The 20,368-nt window shown below is 47.6% G+C and overlaps 1 protein-coding gene across 1 annotated transcript in view; it reads left to right on the top strand.

Annotated features, from left to right (window-relative positions):
- Positions 1-1,043: 1,043 nt before the first annotated feature.
- LOC118948947 (sodium/glucose cotransporter 5-like) overlaps positions 1,044-20,368 on the top strand; it is an 88,820-nt gene continuing 69,495 nt past the window's right edge. Inside the window, exons 1-6 of the mRNA XM_036973593.1 lie at positions 1,044-1,507; positions 2,209-2,280; positions 3,125-3,229; positions 14,402-14,461; positions 14,745-14,849; positions 19,754-19,859. Of these exons, the coding sequence (XP_036829488.1) occupies positions 1,397-1,507; positions 2,209-2,280; positions 3,125-3,229; positions 14,402-14,461; positions 14,745-14,849; positions 19,754-19,859 (559 nt within the window). The 5' untranslated portion in view covers positions 1,044-1,396. The remainder of the gene's footprint in view (positions 1,508-2,208; positions 2,281-3,124; positions 3,230-14,401; positions 14,462-14,744; positions 14,850-19,753; positions 19,860-20,368) is intronic.

Genomic DNA, 20,368 nt, shown 5'->3' with positions numbered 1-20,368 from the left:
CCACTCTGCTGACCGTTGGTGGTGTCTGACCTGGGTCCACTCTGCTGACCGTTGGTGGTGTCTGACCTGTGTCCACTCTGCTGACCGTTGGTGAGAGGCTGTTGGTGGTGTCTGACCTGGGTCCACTCTGCAGACCGTTGGTGGTGTCTGAGCTGAGTCCACTCTGCTGACCGTTGGTGAGAGGCTGTTGGTGGTGTGTGACCTGGGTCCACTCTGCTGACCGTTGGTGGTGTGTCTGACCTGAGTCCACTCTGCTGACCGTTGGTGAGAGGCTGTTGATGGTGTCTGACCTGGGTCCACTCTGCTGACCGTTGGTGAGAGGCTGTTGGTGGTGTCTGACCTGGGTCCACTCTGCTGACTGTTGGTGGTGTCTGACCTGAGTCCACTCTGCTGACCATTGGTGTTGTCTGACCTGGGTCTACTCTGCTGCCCGTTGGTGAGAGGCTGTTGGTGGTGTCTGACCTGGGTCCACTCTGCTGACCGTTGGTGGTGTCTGACCTGATTCCACTCTGCTGACTGTTGATGAGAGGCTGTTGGTGGTGTCTGACCTGAGTCCACTCTGCTGACCGTTGGTGAGAGGCTGTTGGTGGTGTCTGGCCTGAGTCCACTCTGCTGACTGTTGATGGTGTCTGACCTGGGTCCACTCTGCTGACTGTTGGTGGTGTCTGACCTGAGTCCACTCTGCTGACTGTTGGTGGTGTCTGACCTGGGTCCACTCTGCTGACCGTTGGTGGTGTCTGACCTGGGTCCACACTGCTGACCGCTGGTGGTGTCTGACCTGAGTCCACTCTGCTGACTGTTGGTGGTGTCTGACCTGAGTCCACTCTGCTGACTGTTGGTGGTGTCTGACCTGGGTCCACTCTGCTGACTGTTGGTGGTGTCTGACCTGAGTCCACTCTGCTGACTGTTGGTGGTGTCTGACCTGAGTCCACTCTGCTGACTGTTGGTGGTGTCTGATCTGGGTCCACTCTGCTGACCGTTGGTGGTGTCTGACCTGAGTCCACTCTGCTCACACGAGCTTCATGTGTGACCTCCAACACACACACTCCATTACCTCCCAGCCAGCAGGTAGTGTGTGTGTCAGCGTGTTTCTCTAAACATACATTAGCAGAGGTGTTTAATCATCAATTGACACAAAGTCCCCCGATCTCCTGCCCCTGTTCTCTCTCTCTCTCTCCTACTCGTTCTCCATAGTGTCTGCAGCATTGGTCAGGTGTGGGGTTAGTGAATCAGTGGTCAGGTTTAGGGTTAGTGTACGGTGTGTCTGAAGCAGTGGTCAGGTCTGGGGTTAGGTATGTGTGTGTGTTAGGGTTAGGTGTGTGTTAGGGTTAGGTGTGTGTTAGGGTTAGGTGTATGTGTTAGGTGTGTGTGAGTGTGTTAGTGTGAGTGGTCAGTAATGGCGTCCAACTCCACCACCCAGTTCTTTGCTCTGTCCCAGTCCTTCAGTATCTCTGACATCATCATCATCGCTGCTTACTTCCTGCTCAACGTAGCCGTCGGCATCTGGGTGAGACTTACCTAATACTGTCTGTCTGTCTGTCTGTCTGTCTGTCTGTCTGATGTGTGTTACTATGTAACTCTGTCTGATGTGTGTTACTATGTAACTCTGTCTGATGTGTGTGTAACTCTGTGTTACTATGTAACTCTGTCTGATGTGTGTAACTATGTAACCCTGTCTGATGTGTGTTACTATGTAACTCTGTCTGATGTGTGTTACTATGTAACTCTGTCTGATGTGTGTGTAACTCTGTGTTACTATGTAACTCTGTCTGATGTGTGTAACTATGTAACCCTGTCTGATGTGTGTTACTATGTAACTCTGTCTGATGTGTGTTACTATGGAACTCTGTCTGATGTGTGTGTAACTCTGTGTTACTATGTAACTCTGTCTGATGTGTGTGTAACTCTGTGTTACTATGTAACTCTGTCTGATGTGTGTTACTATGTAACTCTGTCTGATGTGTGTTACTATGTAACTCTGTCTGGTTTGTGTGTAACTCTGTGTTACTATGTAACTCTGTCTGGTTTGTGTGTAACTATGGAACTCTGTCTGGTTTGTGTGTAACTATGGAACTCTGTCTGGTGAGTGTGTAACTCTGTGTAACTATGGAACTCTGTCTGGTTTGTGTGTAACTCTGTGTAACTATGGAACTCTGTCCGGTGTGTGTGTAACTCTGTGTAACTATGGATCTCTGGTGTGTTTTTCAGTCGTCGTGCAGGGTCAGCAGGAACACTCTGAGTGGATACTTCCTGGCTGGGAGAGACATGGCCTGGTGGCCGGTGAGTCAGATCTTAAAGTCTGTTACATCTGCTGTTGATCTCACAGTCCTCCATTTCCTGCTCTTCTTGTGGAAGATCAGAGCCGCTCTGTTTACCAGTTGTGTGTCTGTGTGTGGTGTTTGTGTGTGTATCTGTGTGTATCTGTGTGTGGTGTTTGTGTGTGTCTGTGTGTATCTGTGTGCTGTGTTTGTGTGTGTCTGTGTGTGTCTGTGTGTATCTGTGTGTGGTGTTTGTGTGTGTCTGTGTGTATCTGTGTGTGGTGTTTGTGTGTCTGTGTGTATCTGTGTGCGGGGTTTGTGTGTGTCTGTGTGTATCTGTGTGTATCTGTGTGTGGTGTTTGTGTGTGTCTGTGTGTATCTGTGTGTGGTGTTTGTGTGTGTCTGTGTGTATCTGTGTGTGGTGTTTGTGTGTGTCTGTGTATCTGTGTGTATCTGTGTGTGGTATCTGTGTGTATCTGTGTGTGGTGTTTGTGTGTGTCTGTGTGCGGTGTTTGTGTGTGTATGTGTGTATCTGTGTGTGGTGTTTGTGTGTGTATCTGTGTGTATCTGTGGGTGGTGTTTGTGTGTGTCTGTGTGTATCTGTGTGCGGTGTATGTGTGTATCTGTGTGTATCTGTGTGTGGTATCTGTGTGTATCTGTGTGCGGTGTTTGTGTGTGTATGTGTGTATCTGTGTGTGGTGTTTGTGTGTGTATCTGTGTGTATCTGTGGGTGGTGTTTGTGTGTGTCTGTGTGTGGTATCTGTGTGTATCTGTGTGCGGTGTTTGTGTGTGTCTGTGTGTATCTGTGTGCGGGGTTTGTGTGTGTGTCTGCGTGTATCTGTGTGTCTGTGTGTATCTGTGTGTAGATCGGAGCCTCTCTGTTTGCCAGTAGCGAGGGCTCTGGTCTGTTCATCGGTCTGGCTGGAACAGGAGCTGCCGGAGGCATCGCTGTAGCTGGCTTCGAATGGAACGTAAGGACACACACACACACACACACACACACACACACACGTACATTTACACACACAGTGGTGCGTATTCATGGATGCCAATGGAAGCCAGGCTTCCCCAGAAAATTGACCATGAAAAAAACATTTAAAATATTTCTCTTTCATCTAAGTTTTCATAATTGTCCTTCAATTCACAAGAGGCTGAATGTATCCCAGCGGATGAAGCATCCCAGCGGATGAAGCATCCCAGCGGATGAAGCATCCCAGCGGATGAAGCATCCCAGCGGATGAAGCATCTGAGCGAGTGAAACAGATCCCCCTCTGTCTCTGTGTGTGTCCCCATCTATCGGATTCGGTCTGGTCATAAAGAGTATGACATTGTTGCTGCCCGAAGCATTGAAGGCAAGTGAAGCCAGCGAGCATTTGGCCTCCCTTGATAAAAACATTAATAAATAATCAGCGTTGAGCTCAACTGAATGGTCCTGGCACACCAAAACAACGTATCAGGGGAAGGCTTCTCTCCAATCACATCGAGAGAGAGAGATACGTCATGAATGGTCCTGGCACACCAAAACAACGTATCAGGGGAAGGCTTCTCTCCAATCACATCGAGAGAGATACGTCATGAATGGTCCTGGCACACCAAAACAATGTGTCAAGGGAAGGCTTGTCTCCAATCACATCGCATCAAAAGAGATACGTCATTGACAGAAACAACTTGAATCATTGCATCTCCTTGTGTTGTTGTCCTCCGGTGGCTAGCTAGCTAAAATGGTCCGTTTCCGAGTCCTCGTGGGTGGCGCAGTGGTCTAAGCTGTGCCACCAGAGATTCTGGGTTCGAGCCCAGGCTCTGTCGCAGCCGGCCGCGACCGGGAGGCCGATGGGGCGGCGCACAATTGGCCCAGCGTCGTCCGGGATAGGGAGGGTTTGGCCGGTAGGGATATCTTTGTCTCATCGTGCACTAGCGGCTCCTGTGGCGGGCCGGGCGCAGTGCGCACTGACCAGGTCGCTAGGTGCACAGTGTTTCCTCCGACACATTGGTGCGGCTAGCTTCCGGTTTGGATGTGCATTGTGTCAAGAAGCAGTGCGGCTTGGTTTGGTTGTGTTTCGGAGGACGCATGGCTCTCGACCTTCGCCTCTCCCGAGTCTGTACGGGAGTTGCAGCGATGAGACAAGACTGTAACTACCAATTGGATACCACAAAATTGGGGAGAAAAAAAGGGGTACATTTTTTTTTCTTCAAAGGCTCAGTTTCCTAAATTACCCATGGGATGGATATAGGGATTTGGACTTGTGGTTTTACTTAGTTCTCTGTGGCCAATGATTATAACTGTGATTCTGATCCAACCATTAATTCATACATTGTTTTACCCCTGGTCTGAGAGGATGGGAGTTCAACATGTAGCTAGATGTAGAAGGCTGATGTTACCTAGCTAACGTTGGCCATGAATGGAAGTTAGGTTAGCGAGCTAGCATTTTAGCCAGGTAGCCTAGGACCACAAAAAACGAAAAGCGTGTACTGTATGACAGAGTGAAAGACCGTTTAGGCAACATGAAAGAGAGGAGGATGGTGTTGGCGTTTCTCTACAGGTAGGGTGAGTCAATATGTTTTTCTACTTGCACAAACACACACACACACACACAGAAATCAGAACCATGGACATTAACATTATATTTAGCTTAAGTTGATTGGACTAAATCGTTTTTGGTATCTTTAAGTTGTCATTGTATTAGACTAAGCAGAGCTGGAAGAGTGGTTGTATGAAGAGTGGTGCTGGAAGAGTGGTTGTAGGAAGAGTGGTTGTAGGAAGAGTGGAGCTGGAAGAGTGCTTGCTGGAAGAGTGCTTGCTGGAAGAGTGGTTGTAGGAAGAGTGGAGCTGGAAGAGTGCTTGCTGGAAGAGTGGTTGTAGGAAGAGTGGTTGCTGGAAGAGTGGAGCTGGAAGAGTGGTTGCTGGAAGAGTGGTTGTATGAAGAGTGGTGCTGGAAGAGTGGTTGCTGGAAGAGTGGTTGTAGGAAGAGTGGAGCTGGAAGAGTGGTTGCTGGAAGAGTGGAGCTGGAAGAGTGGTTGCTGGAAGAGTGGTTGTAGGAAGAGTGGAGCTGGAAGAGTGGTTGTAGGAAGAGTGGTTGCTGGAAGAGTGGTTGCTGGAAGAGTGGAGCTGGAAGAGTGGAGCTAGAAGAGTGGTTGTAGGAAGAGTGGTTGCTGGAAGAGTGGTTGTAGGAAGAGTGGTTGCTGGAAGAGTGGTTGTAGGAAGAGTGGTTGTAGGAAGAGTGGTTGCTGGAAGAGTGGAGCTGGAAGAGTGGTTGCTGGAAGAGTGGAGCTGGAAGAGTGGAGCTAGAAGAGTGGTTGTAGGAAGAGTGGTTGCTGGAAGAGTGGTTGTAGGAAGAGTGGTTGCTGGAAGAGTGGTTGTAGATAGAGTGGTTGTTGGAAGAGTGGAGCTGGAAGAGTGGTTGTAGGAAGAGTGGTTGTAGGAAGAGTGGTTGCTGGAAGAGTGGTTGTAGAAAGAGTGGTTGCTGGAAGAGTGGTTGTAGGAAGAGTGGTTGCTGGAAGAGTGGTTGCTGGAAGAGTGGTTGTAGGAAGAGTGGTTGTAGGAAGAGTGGTTGCTGGAAGAGTGGTTGCTGGAAGAGTGGTTGTAGGAAGAGTGGTTGCTGGAAGAGTGGTTGTAGGAAGAGTGGTTGTAGGAAGAGTGGTTGTAGGAAGAGTGGTTGCTGGAAGAGTGGTTGTAGGAAGAGTGGTTGCTGGAAGAGTGGTTGTAGAAAGAGTGGTTGCTGGAAGAGTGGTTGTAGGAAGAGTGGTTGCTGGAAGAGTGGTTGCTGGAAGAGTGGTTGTAGGAAGAGTGGTTGTAGGAAGAGTGGTTGCTGGAAGAGTGGTTGCTGGAAGAGTGGTTGTAGGAAGAGTGGTTGCTGGAAGAGTGGTTGTAGGAAGAGTGGTTGTAGGAAGAGTGGTTGTAGGAAGAGTGGTTGCTGGAAGAGTGGTTGTAGGAAGAGTGGTTGCTGGAAGAGTGGAGCAGGAAGAGTGGTTGTAGGAAGAGTAGTTGCTGGAAGAGTGGTTTATGGAAGAGTGGAGCTGGAAGAGTGGCTGTAGGAAGAGCGGAGCTGGAAGAGTGGTTGTAGGAAGAGTGGAGCTGAAAGAGTGGTTGTAGGAAGGGTGGAGCTGGAAGAGTGGTTGATGGAAGAGTGGAGCTGGAAGAGTGGCTGTAGGAAGAGTGGTTGTAGGAAGAGTGCTGGAAGAGTGGTTGTAGGAAGAGTGCTGGAAGAGTGGTTGTAGGAAGAGTGGAGCTGGAAGAGTGGAGCTGGAAGAGGGGTTGTAGGAAGAGTGGAGCTGGAAGAGCGGAGCTGGAAGAGTGGTTGTAGGAAGAGTGGAGCTGGAAGAGTGGAGCTGGAAGAGTGGAGCTGGAAGAGTGGTTGTAGGAAGAGTGGAGCTGGAAGAGTGGAGCTGGAAGAGTGGTTGTAGGAAGAGTGGAGCTGGAAGAGCGGAGCTGGAAGAGTGGTTGTAGGAAGAGTGGAGCTGGAAGAGTGGAGCTGGAAGAGTGGTTGCAACAAAGGACAAGCAGCACGCAGACAGACAGAGCAACATATCAGCACGCAGACAGACAGAGCCACATATCAGCACACAGACAGACATAGCAAAATATCAGCACGCAGACAGACAGAGCCACATATCAGCACACAGACAGACAGACAGAGCAACATATCAGCACGCAGACAGACAGAGCAACATATCAGCACGCAGACAGACAGAGCAACATATCAGCACACAGACAGACAGAGCAACATATTAGCACGCAGACAGACAGAGCCACATATCAGCACGCAGACAGACAGACAGAGCAACATATCAGCACGCAGACAGACAGAGCAACATATCAGCACACAGATAGACAGAGCAACATATCAGCACGCATTCAGACAGAGCAACATATCAGCCCACAGATAGACAGAGCAACATATCAGCACGCATTCAGACAGAGCAACATATCAGCACACAGACAGACAGAGCAACATATCAGCAGACAGACAGACAGAGCAACATATCAGCATACAGACAGACAGAACAACATAGGACTGTTTTTCTCCCCTGAAACACAGACATCTGGCTCAGTAACAGCAGTTGTCCTCTTTGTGAGGAACATGCAGGCTGTTTTTTATCACATTGAGATGCAAACATGAGTCACTGAGTTACTGAGTAATTTACACTACCGTTCAAAAGTTCAGGGCCACTTACAAATGTCCTTGTTTTTCAAAGAAAAGCACATTTTTGGTCCATTTAAAATAACATCAAATTGATCAGAAATTACAGTGTTCCAATGGCCCGTTGTGTTTGCTAATCCAAGTTTATCACAGTGTTCCAATGGCCTGTTGTGTTTGCTAATCCAAGTTTATCACAGTGTTCCAATGGCCCGTTGTGTTTGCTAATCCAAGTTTATCACAGTGTTCCAATGGCCCGTTGTGTTTGCTAATCCAAGTTTATCACAGTGTTCCAATGGCCCGTTGTGTTTGCTAATCCAAGTTTATCACAGTGTTCCAATGGCCCGTTGTGTTTGCTAATCCAAGTTTATCACAGTGTTCCAATGGCCTGTTGTGTTTGCTAATCCAAGTTTATCACAGTGTTCCAATGGCCCGTTGTGTTTGCTAATCCAAGTTTATCACAGTGTTCCAATGGCCCGTTGTGTTTGCTAATCCAAGTTTATCACAGTGTTCCAATGGCCCGTTGTGTAAAAGGCTAATTGAAGGCAGATCTTAACTGTACACGCTAAACTCTCCGTGGTTTTAAATCAATAGTTGTTTAGTGGTCCCATAATGTCTGAAACATGAACCTTGCTTGACCTTGCTGTAGGTCATCTGACTGTTTGTTAGAAGCAAATGGCTTTGTGCACTTCACCGGACAGAGGTTGCTCTCTGCTTTTGAGATGAAACAAATGTGTGTCTTCTTATTGTCCCTGCCTTTAGGCCCGTTTATCACAGTGGCAAGGCCTTTAGGCCTTTAAATCACAGTGTCAAGGCCTTTAGGCCTTTAAATCACAGTGTCAAGGCCTTTAGGCCTTTAAATCACAGTGGCAAGGCCTTTAGGTCTGTTTATCACAGTGGCAAGGCCTTTAGGTCTGTTTATCACAGTGGCAAGGCCTTTAGGTCTGTTTATCACAGTGGCAAGGCCTTTAGGTCTGTTTATCAGTGGCAAGGCCTTTAGGCCTGTTTATCAGTGGCAAGGCCTTTAGGCCTGTTTATCACAGTGGCAAGGCCTTTAGGTCTGTTTATCACAGTGGCAAGGCCTTTAGGTCTGTTTATCAGTGGCAAGGCCTTTAGGTCTGTTTATCACAGTGGCAAGGCCTTTAGGTCTGTTTATCACAGTGGCAAGGCCTTTAGGTCTGTTTATCACAGTGGCAAGGCCTTTAGGCCTGTTTATCACAGTGGCGAGGCCTTTAGGTCTGTTTATCACAGTGGCAAGGCCTTTAGGTCTGTTTATCACAGTGGCAAGGCCTTTAGGCCTGTTTATCACAGTGGCAAGGCCTTTAGGTCTGTTTATCACAGTGGCAAGGCCTTTAGGTCTGTTTATCCCAGTGGCAAGGCCTTTAGGCCTTTAAATCACAGTGGCAAGGCCTTTAGGTCTGTTTATCACAGTGGCAAGGCCTTTAGGCCTTTAAATCACAGTGGCAAGGCCTTTAGGCCTGTTTATCACAGTGGCAAGGCCTTTAGGTCTGTTTATCACAGTGGCAAGGCCTTTAGGTCTGTTTATCCCAGTGGCAAGGCCTTTAGGCCTGTTTATCACAGTGGCAAGGCCTTTAGGCCTGTTTATCACAGTGGCAAGGCCTTTAGGTCTGTTTATCACAGTGGCAAGGCCTTTAGGTCTGTTTATCACAGTGGCAAGGCCTTTAGGTCTGTTTATCAGTGGCAAGGCCTTTAGGCCTGTTTATCAGTGGCAAGGCCTTTAGGCCTGTTTATCACAGTGGCAAGGCCTTTAGGTCTGTTTATCACAGTGGCAAGGCCTTTAGGTCTGTTTATCAGTGGCAAGGCCTTTAGGTCTGTTTATCACAGTGGCAAGGCCTTTAGGTCTGTTTATCACAGTGGCAAGGCCTTTAGGTCTGTTTATCACAGTGGCAAGGCCTTTAGGCCTGTTTATCACAGTGGCGAGGCCTTTAGGTCTGTTTATCACAGTGGCAAGGCCTTTAGGTCTGTTTATCACAGTGGCAAGGCCTTTAGGCCTGTTTATCACAGTGGCAAGGCCTTTAGGTCTGTTTATCACAGTGGCAAGGCCTTTAGGTCTGTTTATCCCAGTGGCAAGGCCTTTAGGCCTTTAAATCACAGTGGCAAGGCCTTTAGGTCTGTTTATCACAGTGGCAAGGCCTTTAGGCCTTTAAATCACAGTGGCAAGGCCTTTAGGCCTGTTTATCACAGTGGCAAGGCCTTTAGGTCTGTTTATCACAGTGGCAAGGCCTTTAGGTCTGTTTATCCCAGTGGCAAGGCCTTTAGGCCTGTTTATCACAGTGGCAAGGCCTTTAGGCCTGTTTATCACAGTGGCAAGGCCTTTAGGTCTGTTTATCACAGTGGCAAGGCCTTTAGGCCTGTTTATCACAGTGGCAAGGCCTTTAGGCCTTTAAATCACAGTGGCAAGGCCTTTAGGTCTGTTTATCACAGTGGCAAGGCCTTTAGGTCTGTTTATCACAGTGGCAAGGCCTTTAGGTCTGTTTATCACAGTGGCAAGGCCTTTAGGCCTGTTTATCACAGTGGCAAGGCCTTTAGGCCTGTTTATCAGTGGCAAGGCCTTTAGGCCTGTTTATCACAGTGGCAAGGCCTTTAGGCCTGTTTATCACAGTGGCAAGGCCTTTAGGCCTGTTTATCAGTGGCAAGGCCTTTAGGCCTGTTTAACCCAGTGGCAAGGCCTTTAGGCCTGTTTATCACAGTGGCAAGGCCTTTAGGCCTGTTTATCACAGTGGCGAGGCCTTTAGGTCTGTTTATCAGTGGCAAGGCCTTTAGGCCTGTTTATCACAGTGGCAAGGCCTTTAGGCCTGTTTATCACAGTGGCAATGCCTTTAGGCCTGTTTATCAGTGGCAAGGCCTTTAGGCCTGTTTATCACAGTGGCAAGGCCTTTAGGTCTGTTTATCCCAGTGGCAAGGCCTTTAGGCCTGTTTATCACAGTGGCAAGGCCTTTAGGCCTGTTTATCACAGTGGCAAGGCCTTTAGGTCTGTTTATCACAGTGGCAAGGCCTTTAGGCCTGTTTATCAGTGGCAAGGCCTTTAGGTCTGTTTATCCCAGTGGCAAGGCCTTTAGGCCTGTTTATCACAGTGGCAAGGCCTTTAGGCCTGTTTATCAGTGGCAAGGCCTTTAGGTCTGTTTATCACAGTGGCAAGGCCTTTAGGCCTGTTTATCACAGTGGCAAGGCCTTTAGGTCTGTTTATCCCAGTGGCAAGGCCTTTAGGCCTGTTTATCACAGTGGCAAGGCCTTTAGGTCTGTTTATCCCAGTGGCAAGGCCTTTAGGCCTGTTTATCACAGTGGCAAGGCCTTTAGGCCTGTTTATCAGTGGCAAGGCCTTTAGGCCTGTTTATCCCAGTGGCAAGGCCTTTAGGCCTGTTTATCACAGTGGCAAGGCCTTTAGGCCTGTTTATCACAGTGGCGAGGCCTTTAGGTCTGTTTATCAGTGGCAAGGCCTTTAGGCCTGTTTGTCACAGTGGCAAGGCCTTTAGGCCTGTTTATCACAGTGGCAATGCCTTTAGGCCTGTTTATCAGTGGCAAGGCCTTTAGGCCTGTTTATCACAGTGGCAAGGCCTTTAGGTCTGTTTATCCCAGTGGCAAGGCCTTTAGGCCTGTTTATCACAGTGGCAAGGCCTTTAGGCCTGTTTATCACAGTGGCAAGGCCTTTAGGTCTGTTTATCACAGTGGCAAGGCCTTTAGGCCTGTTTATCAGTGGCAAGGCCTTTAGGTCTGTTTATCCCAGTGGCAAGGCCTTTAGGCCTGTTTATCACAGTGGCAAGGCCTTTAGGCCTGTTTATCAGTGGCAAGGCCTTTAGGTCTGTTTATCCCAGTGGCAAGGCCTTTAGGCCTGTTTATCACAGTGGCAAGGCCTTTAGGTCTGTTTATCCCAGTGGCAAGGCCTTTAGGCCTGTTTATCACAGTGGCAAGGCCTTTAGGTCTGTTTATCACAGTGGCAAGGCCTTTAGGCCTGTTTATCACAGTGGCAAGGCCTTTAGGCCTGTTTATCACAGTGGCAAGGCCTTTAGGACTGTTTATCACAATGGCAAGGCCTTTAGGCCTGTTTATCAGTGGCAAGGCCTTTAGGCCTGTTTATCACAGTGGCAAGGCCTTTAGGCCTGTTTATCACAGTGGCAAGGCCTTTAGGCCTGTTTATCAGTGGCAAGGCCTTTAGGTCTGTTTATCACAGTGGCAAGGCCTTTAGGCCTGTTTATCACAGTGGCAAGGCCTTTAGGCCTGTTTATCACAGTGGCAAGGCCTTTAGGCCTGTTTATCAGTGGCAAGGCCTTTAGGCCTGTTTATCACAGTGGCAAGGCCTTTAGGCCTGTTTATCACAGTGGCAAGGCCTTTAGGCCTGTTCATCAGTGGCAAGGCCTTTAGGCCTGTTTATCCCAGTGGCAAGGCCTTTAGGCCTGTTTATCACAGTGGCAAGGCCTTTAGGCCTGTTTATCACAGTGGCGAGGCCTTTAGGTCTGTTTATCAGTGGCAAGGCCTTTAGGCCTGTTTATCACAGTGGCAAGGCCTTTAGGCCTGTTTATCACAGTGGCAATGCCTTTAGGCCTGTTTATCAGTGGCAAGGCCTTTAGGCCTGTTTATCACAGTGGCAAGGCATATAAAGTGCATTCAGACCCCTTGACTTGTTCCACATTTTGTTACGTTTCAGCCTTATTCTAAAATCAATCTACCCATAATACCCCATAATGACAAAGAAAACGGTTTTTAGAAATATTTAAAAACTGAAATATGACATTTCCATCAGTATTCAGAGCCTTTACTCAGTACTCTGTTGAAGCACCTTTGGCAGCGATTACAGCCTTGAGTCTTCTTGGTTGTGACGCTACAAGCTTGGCACACCTGTATTTGGGAAGTTTCTCCCATTCTTCTCTGCAGATCCTCTCAAGCTCTGCCAGGTTGGATGGGGAGCGTCGCTGCACAGATTCTTTCAGGTCTCCAGAGATGTTCGATCAATTCCGGGTTCTGGCTGGGCCACTCAAGGACATTCAGAGACTTGTCCCGAAAACACTCCTGCGTTGTCTTGGCTGCGTGCTTAAGGATGTTGTCCTGTTGGAAGGTGAACCTTCGCCCCAGTCTGAGGTCCTGAGCAGGTTTTCATCAAGGATTTCTCTGTACTTTGCGCCGTTCATCTTTCCCTCGATCTTGACGAGTCTCCCAGTCCCTGCCGCTGAAAAACATCCCCACAGCATGATGCTGCAACCACCATGCTTCACAGTAGGGATGGTTCCAGGTTTCCTCCAGACGTGACGCTTGGCATTCAGGCCAAAGAGTTCAATCTTGGTTTCATAAGACCAGAGAATCTTGTTTCTCATGGTCTGAGAGTCTTTAGCTGCCTTTTGGCAAACTTTCGTGAGCTGTCATGTGACTTTTACTGAGGAGTGGCTTCCGTTTGGCCCCTCTACCTGATTGGTGGAGTGCTGCAGAGATGGTTGTCCTTCTGTAAGGTTCTCCCATCTCCACAGAGGAACTCTGGAGCTCTGTCAGAGTGACCGTTGGGTTCTTGGTCACCTCCCTTACCAAGGCCCTTCTCCACCGATTGCTCAGTTTGGCCAGGCGGCGAGGTCAAGGAAGAGTCTTGATGGATCTAAACTTCTTCCATTTAAGATTGATGGAAGCCACTGTGTTCTTGGGGATCTTCAATGCTGCAGAAATGTGTTAGTACCCTTCCCCAGATCTGTGCCTCGTCACAATCCTGTCTCGAAATGCTATGGAGAATTACTTTGACCTCAAGGCTTGTTTTTTGCTCTGACATGCACTGTCAACTGTGGGACCTTATATAGACAGGTGTGTGCCTTTCCAAATCATGTTCAATCAATTGAATTTACCACAGGTGGACTCCTATCAAGTTGTAGAAACATCTCAAGGATGATCAATGATAACAGGATGCACCTGAGATCAATTTAGAGTCTCATAGTAAAGGGTCTTAATATTTATGTAAATAAGTTATTTCTGTTTTTATTTTTTAATACATTTGCAAAAAAATCTGTTTTCACTTTGTCATTATGGGTTACTGAGTGTAGATTAATGAGGAAAACATTTGATTTAATAGATTTTAGAATAGGCGTTTAACGTAACCAAATGTGGAAAAGGTCAAGTGGTCTGAATAGTTTCCGAATGTAAATTAACATGTTATAGAACAAACAGCGCAGGATGTTACACCCCTACTAACCTTCCCCAGTGGTTTCCCCCACTCACCCCTACTAACCTTCCCCAGTGGTTTCCCCCACTCACCCCTACTAACCTTCCCCAGTGGTTTCCCCCACTCACCCCTACTAACCTTCCCCAGTGGTTTCCCCCACTCACCCCTACTAACCTTCCCCAGTGGATTCCCCCACTCACCCCTACTAACCTTCCCCAGTGGATTCCCCCACTCACCCCTACTAACCTTCCCCAGTGGATTCCCCCACTCACCCCTACTAACCTTCCCCCGTGGATTCCCCCACTCACCCCTACTGCATACACAGCTTCCCGTACTGCATACACAGCTTCCCGTACTGCATACACAGCTTCCCCAGTGGTCCCCCCACTCACCCCTACTGCATACACAGCTTCCCCAGTGGTCCCCCCACTCACCCCTACTGCATACACACACCGTGCCATCGTTGGGGTTAATTCTACAAATTCTAATTAAATTCTCTGTCAAATCCAGGTCAGACTTTTTTTCAGGCTGAGCATTTCACTGTTCAGACAACAGGGGGCAGTGTAACCAGCTGATTATTATGTATAGTAGTAGTACCATCAGCAGACAGCAGGGGGCAGTGTAACCAGCTGATTATTATGTATAGTAGTAGTACCATCAGCAGACAGCAGGGGGCAGTGTAACCAGCTGATTATTATGTATAGTAGTAGTACCATCAGCAGACAACAGGGGGCAGTCTCACAGTTAATGAAACCTTTCTATTTCTCCCCCCTATCTCTGTCTCTCTCTCCCACAATCTCTCTGCCTCCCTCTCTCTCTCTCCCCCTATCTCTCTCTCTCTCTCTGTCTCTCAGGCCACCTATGTGTTGCTGGCATTGGCTTGGGTGTTTGTACCAGTCTATGTGTCTTCAGGGGTGAGTTCACACACACAGACAAACAAACACACACACACACACACACACACACATACACACACACACACACACACACACACACACACACACACACACACACACACACACACACACACACACACACACACACACACACACACACACACACACACACACACACACACACACAGTCAGAGTGTGTACCTGCACCCTTTCCTGCGTGTTGCAGCTAGTTGAAGAATTCTTTAACCTGAACATTCCTCTGCTGGGCGTCACTCTTAAACAGACAGTGTGTTTGTTCCAGATCGTGACCATGCCGGAGTACCTCGGTCGTCGGTTCGGAGGGGAGAGGATCAGAACCTACCTGTCTGTTCTCTCTCTGATGCTGTCTGTCTTCACCAAGATATCAGTATGATATATCACACAGCCCTGTCTGTTCTCTCTCTGATGCTGTCTGTCTTCACCAAGATATCAGTATGATATACCACACAGCCCTGTCTGTTCTCTCTCTGATGCTGTCTGTCTTCACCAAGATATCAGTATGATATATCACACAGCCCTGTCTATTCTCTCTCTGATGCTGTCTGTCTTCACCAAGATATCAGTATGATATATCACACAGCCCTGTCTGTTCTCTCTCTGATGCTGTCTGTCTTCACCAAGATATCAGTATGATATAACACACCACACAGCCCTGTCTGTTCTCTCTCTGATGCTGTCTGTCTTCACCAAGATATCAGTATGATATATCACACAGCCCTGTCTGTTCTCTCTCTGATGCTGTCTGTCTTCACCAAGATATCAGTATGATATAACACACCACACAGCCCTGTCTGTTCTCTCTCTGATGCTGTCTGTCTTCACCAATATATCAGTATGATATATCACACAGACCTGTCTGTTCTCTCTCTGATGCTGTCTGTCTTCACCAAGATATCAGTATGATATATCACACAGCCCTGTCTGTTCTCTCTCTGATGCCGTCTGTCTTCACCAAGATATCAGTATGATATATCACACCACACAGCCCTGTCTGTTCTCTCTCTGATGCTGTCTGTCTTCACCAAGATATCAGTATGATATACCACACAGCCCTGTCTGTTCTCTCTCTGATGCTGTCTGTCTTCACCAAGATATCAGTATGATATAACACACCACACAGCCCTGTCTGTTCTCTCTCTGATGCTGTCTGTCTTCACCAATATATCAGTATGATATATCACACAGCCCTGTCTGTTCTCTCTCTGATGCTGTCTGTCTTCACCAAGATATCAGTATGATATAACACACCACACAGCCCTGTCTGTTCTCTCTCTGATGCTGTCTGTCTTCACCAAGATATCAGTATGATATACCACACCACACAGCCCTGTCTGTTCTCTCTCTGATGCTGTCTGTCTTCACCAAGATATAAGTATGATATACCACACCACACAGCCCTGTCTGTTCGCTCTCTGATGCCGTCTGTCTTCACCAAGATATCAGTATGATATACCACACCACACAGCCCTGTCTGTTCTCTCTCTGATGCTGTCTGTCTTCACCAAGATATCAGTATGATATATCACACAGCCCTGTCTGTTCTCTCTCTGATGCTGTCTGTCTTCACCAAGATATCAGTATGATATATCACACAGCCCTGTCTGTTCTCTCTCTGATGCTGTCTGTCTTCACCAAGATATCAGTATGATATATCACACAGCCCTGTCTGTTCTCTCTCTGATGCTGTCTGTCTTCACCAAGATATCAGTGTGATATATCACACAGCCCTGTCTGTTCTCTCTCTGATGCTGTCTGTCTTCACCAAGATATCAGTATGATATAACACACCACACAGCCCTGTCTGTTCTCTCTCTGATGCTGTCTGTCTTCACCAATATATCAGTATGATATATCACACAGCCCTGTCTGTTCTCTCTCTGATGCTGTCTGTCTTCACCAATATATCAGTATGATATAACACACAGCCCTGTCTGTTCTCTCTCTGATGCTGTCTGTCTTCACCAAGATATCAGTATGATATATCACACAGCCCTGTCTGTTCTCTCTCTGATGCTGTCTGTCTTCACCAAGATATCAGTATGATATATCACACAGCCCTGTCTGTTCACTCTCTGATGCTGTCTGTCTTCACCAAGATATCAGTATGATATATCACACCACACAGCCCTGTCTGTTCTCTCTCTGATGCTGTCTGTCTTCACCAAGATATCAGTATGATATATCACACAGCCCTGTCTGTTCTCTCTCTGATGCTGTCTGTCTTCACCAAGATATCAGTATGATATAACACACAGCCCTGTCTGTTCTCTCTCTGATGCTGTCTGTCTTCACCAATATATCAGTATGATATAACACACCACTCAGCCCTGTCTGTTCTCTCTCTGATGCTGTCTGTCTTCACCAAGATATCAGTATGATATAACACACAGCCCTGTCTGTTCTCTCTCTGATGCTGTCTGTCTTCACCAAGATATCAGTATGATATATCACACAGCCCTGTCTGTTCTCTCTCTGATGCTGTCTGTCTTCACCAAGATATCAGTATGATATAACACACCACACAGCCCTGTCTGTTCTCTCTCTGATGCTGTCTGTCTTCACCAAGATATCAGTATGATATATCACACCACACAGCCCTGTCTGTTCTCTCTCTGATGCTGTCTGTCTTCACCAAGATATCAGTATGATATAACACACCACACAGCCCTGTCTGTTCTCTCTCTGATGCTGTCTGTCTTCACCAAGATATCAGTATGATATATCACACCACACAGCCCTGTCTGTTCTCTCTCTGATGCTGTCTGTCTTCACCAAGATATCAGTATGATATATCACACAGCCCTGTCTGTTCTCTCTCTGATGCTGTCTGTCTTCACCAAGATATCAGTATGATATATCACACAGCCCTGTCTGTTCTCTCTCTGATGCTGTCTGTCTTCACCAAGATATCAGTATGATATAACACACAGCCCTGTCTGTTCTCTCTCTGATGCTGTCTGTCTTCACCAAGATAGCAGTATGATATATCACACAGCCCTGTCTGTTCTCTCTCTGATGCTGTCTGTCTTCACCAAGATATCAGTATGATATATCACATCACACAGCCCTGTCTGTTCTCTCTCTGATGCTGTTTGTCTTCACCAAGATATCAGTATGATATATCACACAGCCCTGTCTGTTCTCTCTCTGATGCTGTCTGTCTTCACCAAGATATCAGTATGATATAACACACCACACAGCCCTGTCTGTTCTCTCTCTGATGCTGTCTGTCTTCACCAAGATATCAGTATGATATAACACACAACACAGCCCTGTCTGTTCTCTCTCTGATGCTGTCTGTCTTCACCAAGATATCAGTATGATATAGCACACCACACAGCCCTGTCTGTTCTCTCTCTGATGCTGTCTGTCTTCACCAAGATATCAGTATGATATATCACACAGCCCTGTCTGTTCTCTCTCTGATGCTGTCTGTCTTCACCAAGATATCAGTATGATATATCACACAGCCCTGTCTGTTCTCTCTCTGATGCTGTCTGTCTTCACCAAGATATCAGTATGATATAACACACAGCCCTGTCTGTTCTCTCTCTGATGCTGTCTGTCTTCACCAAGATAGCAGTATGATATATCACACAGCCCTGTCTGTTCTCTCTCTGATGCTGTCTGTCTTCACCAAGATATCAGTATGATATATCACATCACACAGCCCTGTCTGTTCTCTCTCTGATGCTGTTTGTCTTCACCAAGATATCAGTATGATATATCACACAGCCCTGTCTGTTCTCTCTCTGATGCTGTCTGTCTTCACCAAGATATCAGTATGATATAACACACCACACAGCCCTGTCTGTTCTCTCTCTGATGCTGTCTGTCTTCACCAAGATATCAGTATGATATAACACACAACACAGCCCTGTCTGTTCTCTCTCTGATGCTGTCTGTCTTCACCAAGATATCAGTATGATATAGCACACCACACAGCCCTGTCTGTTCTCTCTCTGATGCTGTCTGTCTTCACCAAGATATCAGTATGATATAACACACCACACAGCCCTGTCTGTTCTCTCTCTGATGCTCTCTGTCTTCACCAAGATATCAGTATGATATATCACACCACACAGCCCTGTCTGTTCTCTCTCTGATGCTGTCTGTCTTCACCAAGATATCAGTATGATATATCACACCACACAGCCCTGTCTGTTCTCTCTCTGATGCTGTCTGTCTTCACCAAGATATCAGTATGATATATCACACAGCCCTGTCTGTTCTCTCTCTGATGCTGTCTGTCTTCACCAAGATAGCAGTATGATATAACACACCACACAGCCCTGTCTGTTCTCTCTCTGATGCTGTCTGTCTTCACCAAGATATCAGTATGATATACCACACAGCCCTGTCTGTTCTCTCTCTGATGCTGTCTGTCTTCACCAAGATATCAGTATGATATATCACACAGCCCTGTCTGTTCTCTCTCTGATGCTGTCTGTCTTCACCAAGATATCAGTATGATATATCACACCACACAGCCCAGTCGTTGTTCTGGTGTCACTGAATAGACTGTCATTGTCTCAGAGGTCAGAACACAATTACTATGACAACGGATGACCTGATTTCTCTATTTTTTGCTCTCTCCTCCCATCTCTCTCCCCTCCCTCCTCTTTCTCTAATCCCCATCTTCTCTCTCTCTCCTCTCTCTCTTCCCTCCACCTCCTCTCTCTCCTCCCTCCCCCTCTTCTCTCGCTCTCGCCTCCCTCCCCCTCCTCCCTCCACTCTCTCTCTTTCTCCTCCCACCCTCCCCCTCTCCTCCCTACCCCTCCTCTCTCTCTCTCCTCCCTCTCTCTCGCTTTATATCTCTCCTCCCTCCCCTCTCTCTCTTTCTCCTCCCTCCCCCTCCTCTCCTCCCTCCCTTCTCTCTCTTTCTCCTCCCTCCCCTCTCTCTCTCTCTCCTCCCTCTCTCTCCCCCCTCCCCCTCCTCTCTCTCTCTCTCTCCTCCCTCTCTCTCTCTCTCCCTCGTCTCCCTCCCCCTCCTCTCTCCTCCCTATCCCTCCTCTCTCCCTCGTCTCCCTCCCCCTCCTCTCTCCTCCCTCCCCCTCCTCTCTCTCTCCCCCTCTCCTCCCTCCCTCTCCCCTCTCCTCCCTCCCCCTCCTTTCTCCTCCCTCCACCTTCTCTCCTCCCTACCCCTCCTCTCTCCCTCGTCTCCCTCCCCCTCATCCCTCCACCCTCTCTCCTCCTCTCTCTCTCCTCCCTCCCTCCCCCTCTCCTCCCTCCCTCCCCCTCTCCTCCCTCCCCCTCCTCTCCCTCCATCAGACAGACCTGTACTCAGGGGCGTTGTTTGTCCAGGTGTGTTTAGGATGGAACCTGTACCTGTCTACCGTCCTCATGCTGGTGGTCACTGCCCTCTACACTATAGCAGGTCTATATACTATATTCTATACTATATTCTACTATCCCTCCTCTCCCTCTACACTATAGCAGGTCTATACACTATATTCTATACTATATTCTACTATCCCTCCTCTCCCTTTACACTATAGCAGGTCTGTATACTATATTCTATACTATATTCTACTATCCCTCCTCTCCCTCTACACTATAGCAGGTCTATATACTATATTCTATACTATATTCTACTATCCCTCCTCTCCCTCTACACTATAGCAGGTCTATATACTATATTCTATACTATATTCTACTATCCCTCCTCTCCCTCTACACTATAGCAGGTCTATATACTATATTCTATACTATATTCTACACTATATTCTATACTATATTCTACTATCCCTCCTCTCCCTCTACACTATAGCAGGTCTGTATACTATATTCTATACTATATTCTACTATCCCTCCTCTCCCTCTACACTATAGCAGGTCTAAACACTATATTCTATACTATATTCTACAAGCCTTAGTTCCCTCCAT

This window comes from Oncorhynchus mykiss, unplaced genomic scaffold (assembly GCF_013265735.2).
Source record: "Oncorhynchus mykiss isolate Arlee unplaced genomic scaffold, USDA_OmykA_1.1 un_scaffold_272, whole genome shotgun sequence".
NCBI lineage: Eukaryota > Metazoa > Chordata > Actinopteri > Salmoniformes > Salmonidae > Oncorhynchus > Oncorhynchus mykiss.
Note: the sequence above shows the minus strand (reverse complement) of the source record. Positions and strands in the feature narration are given on the sequence as shown.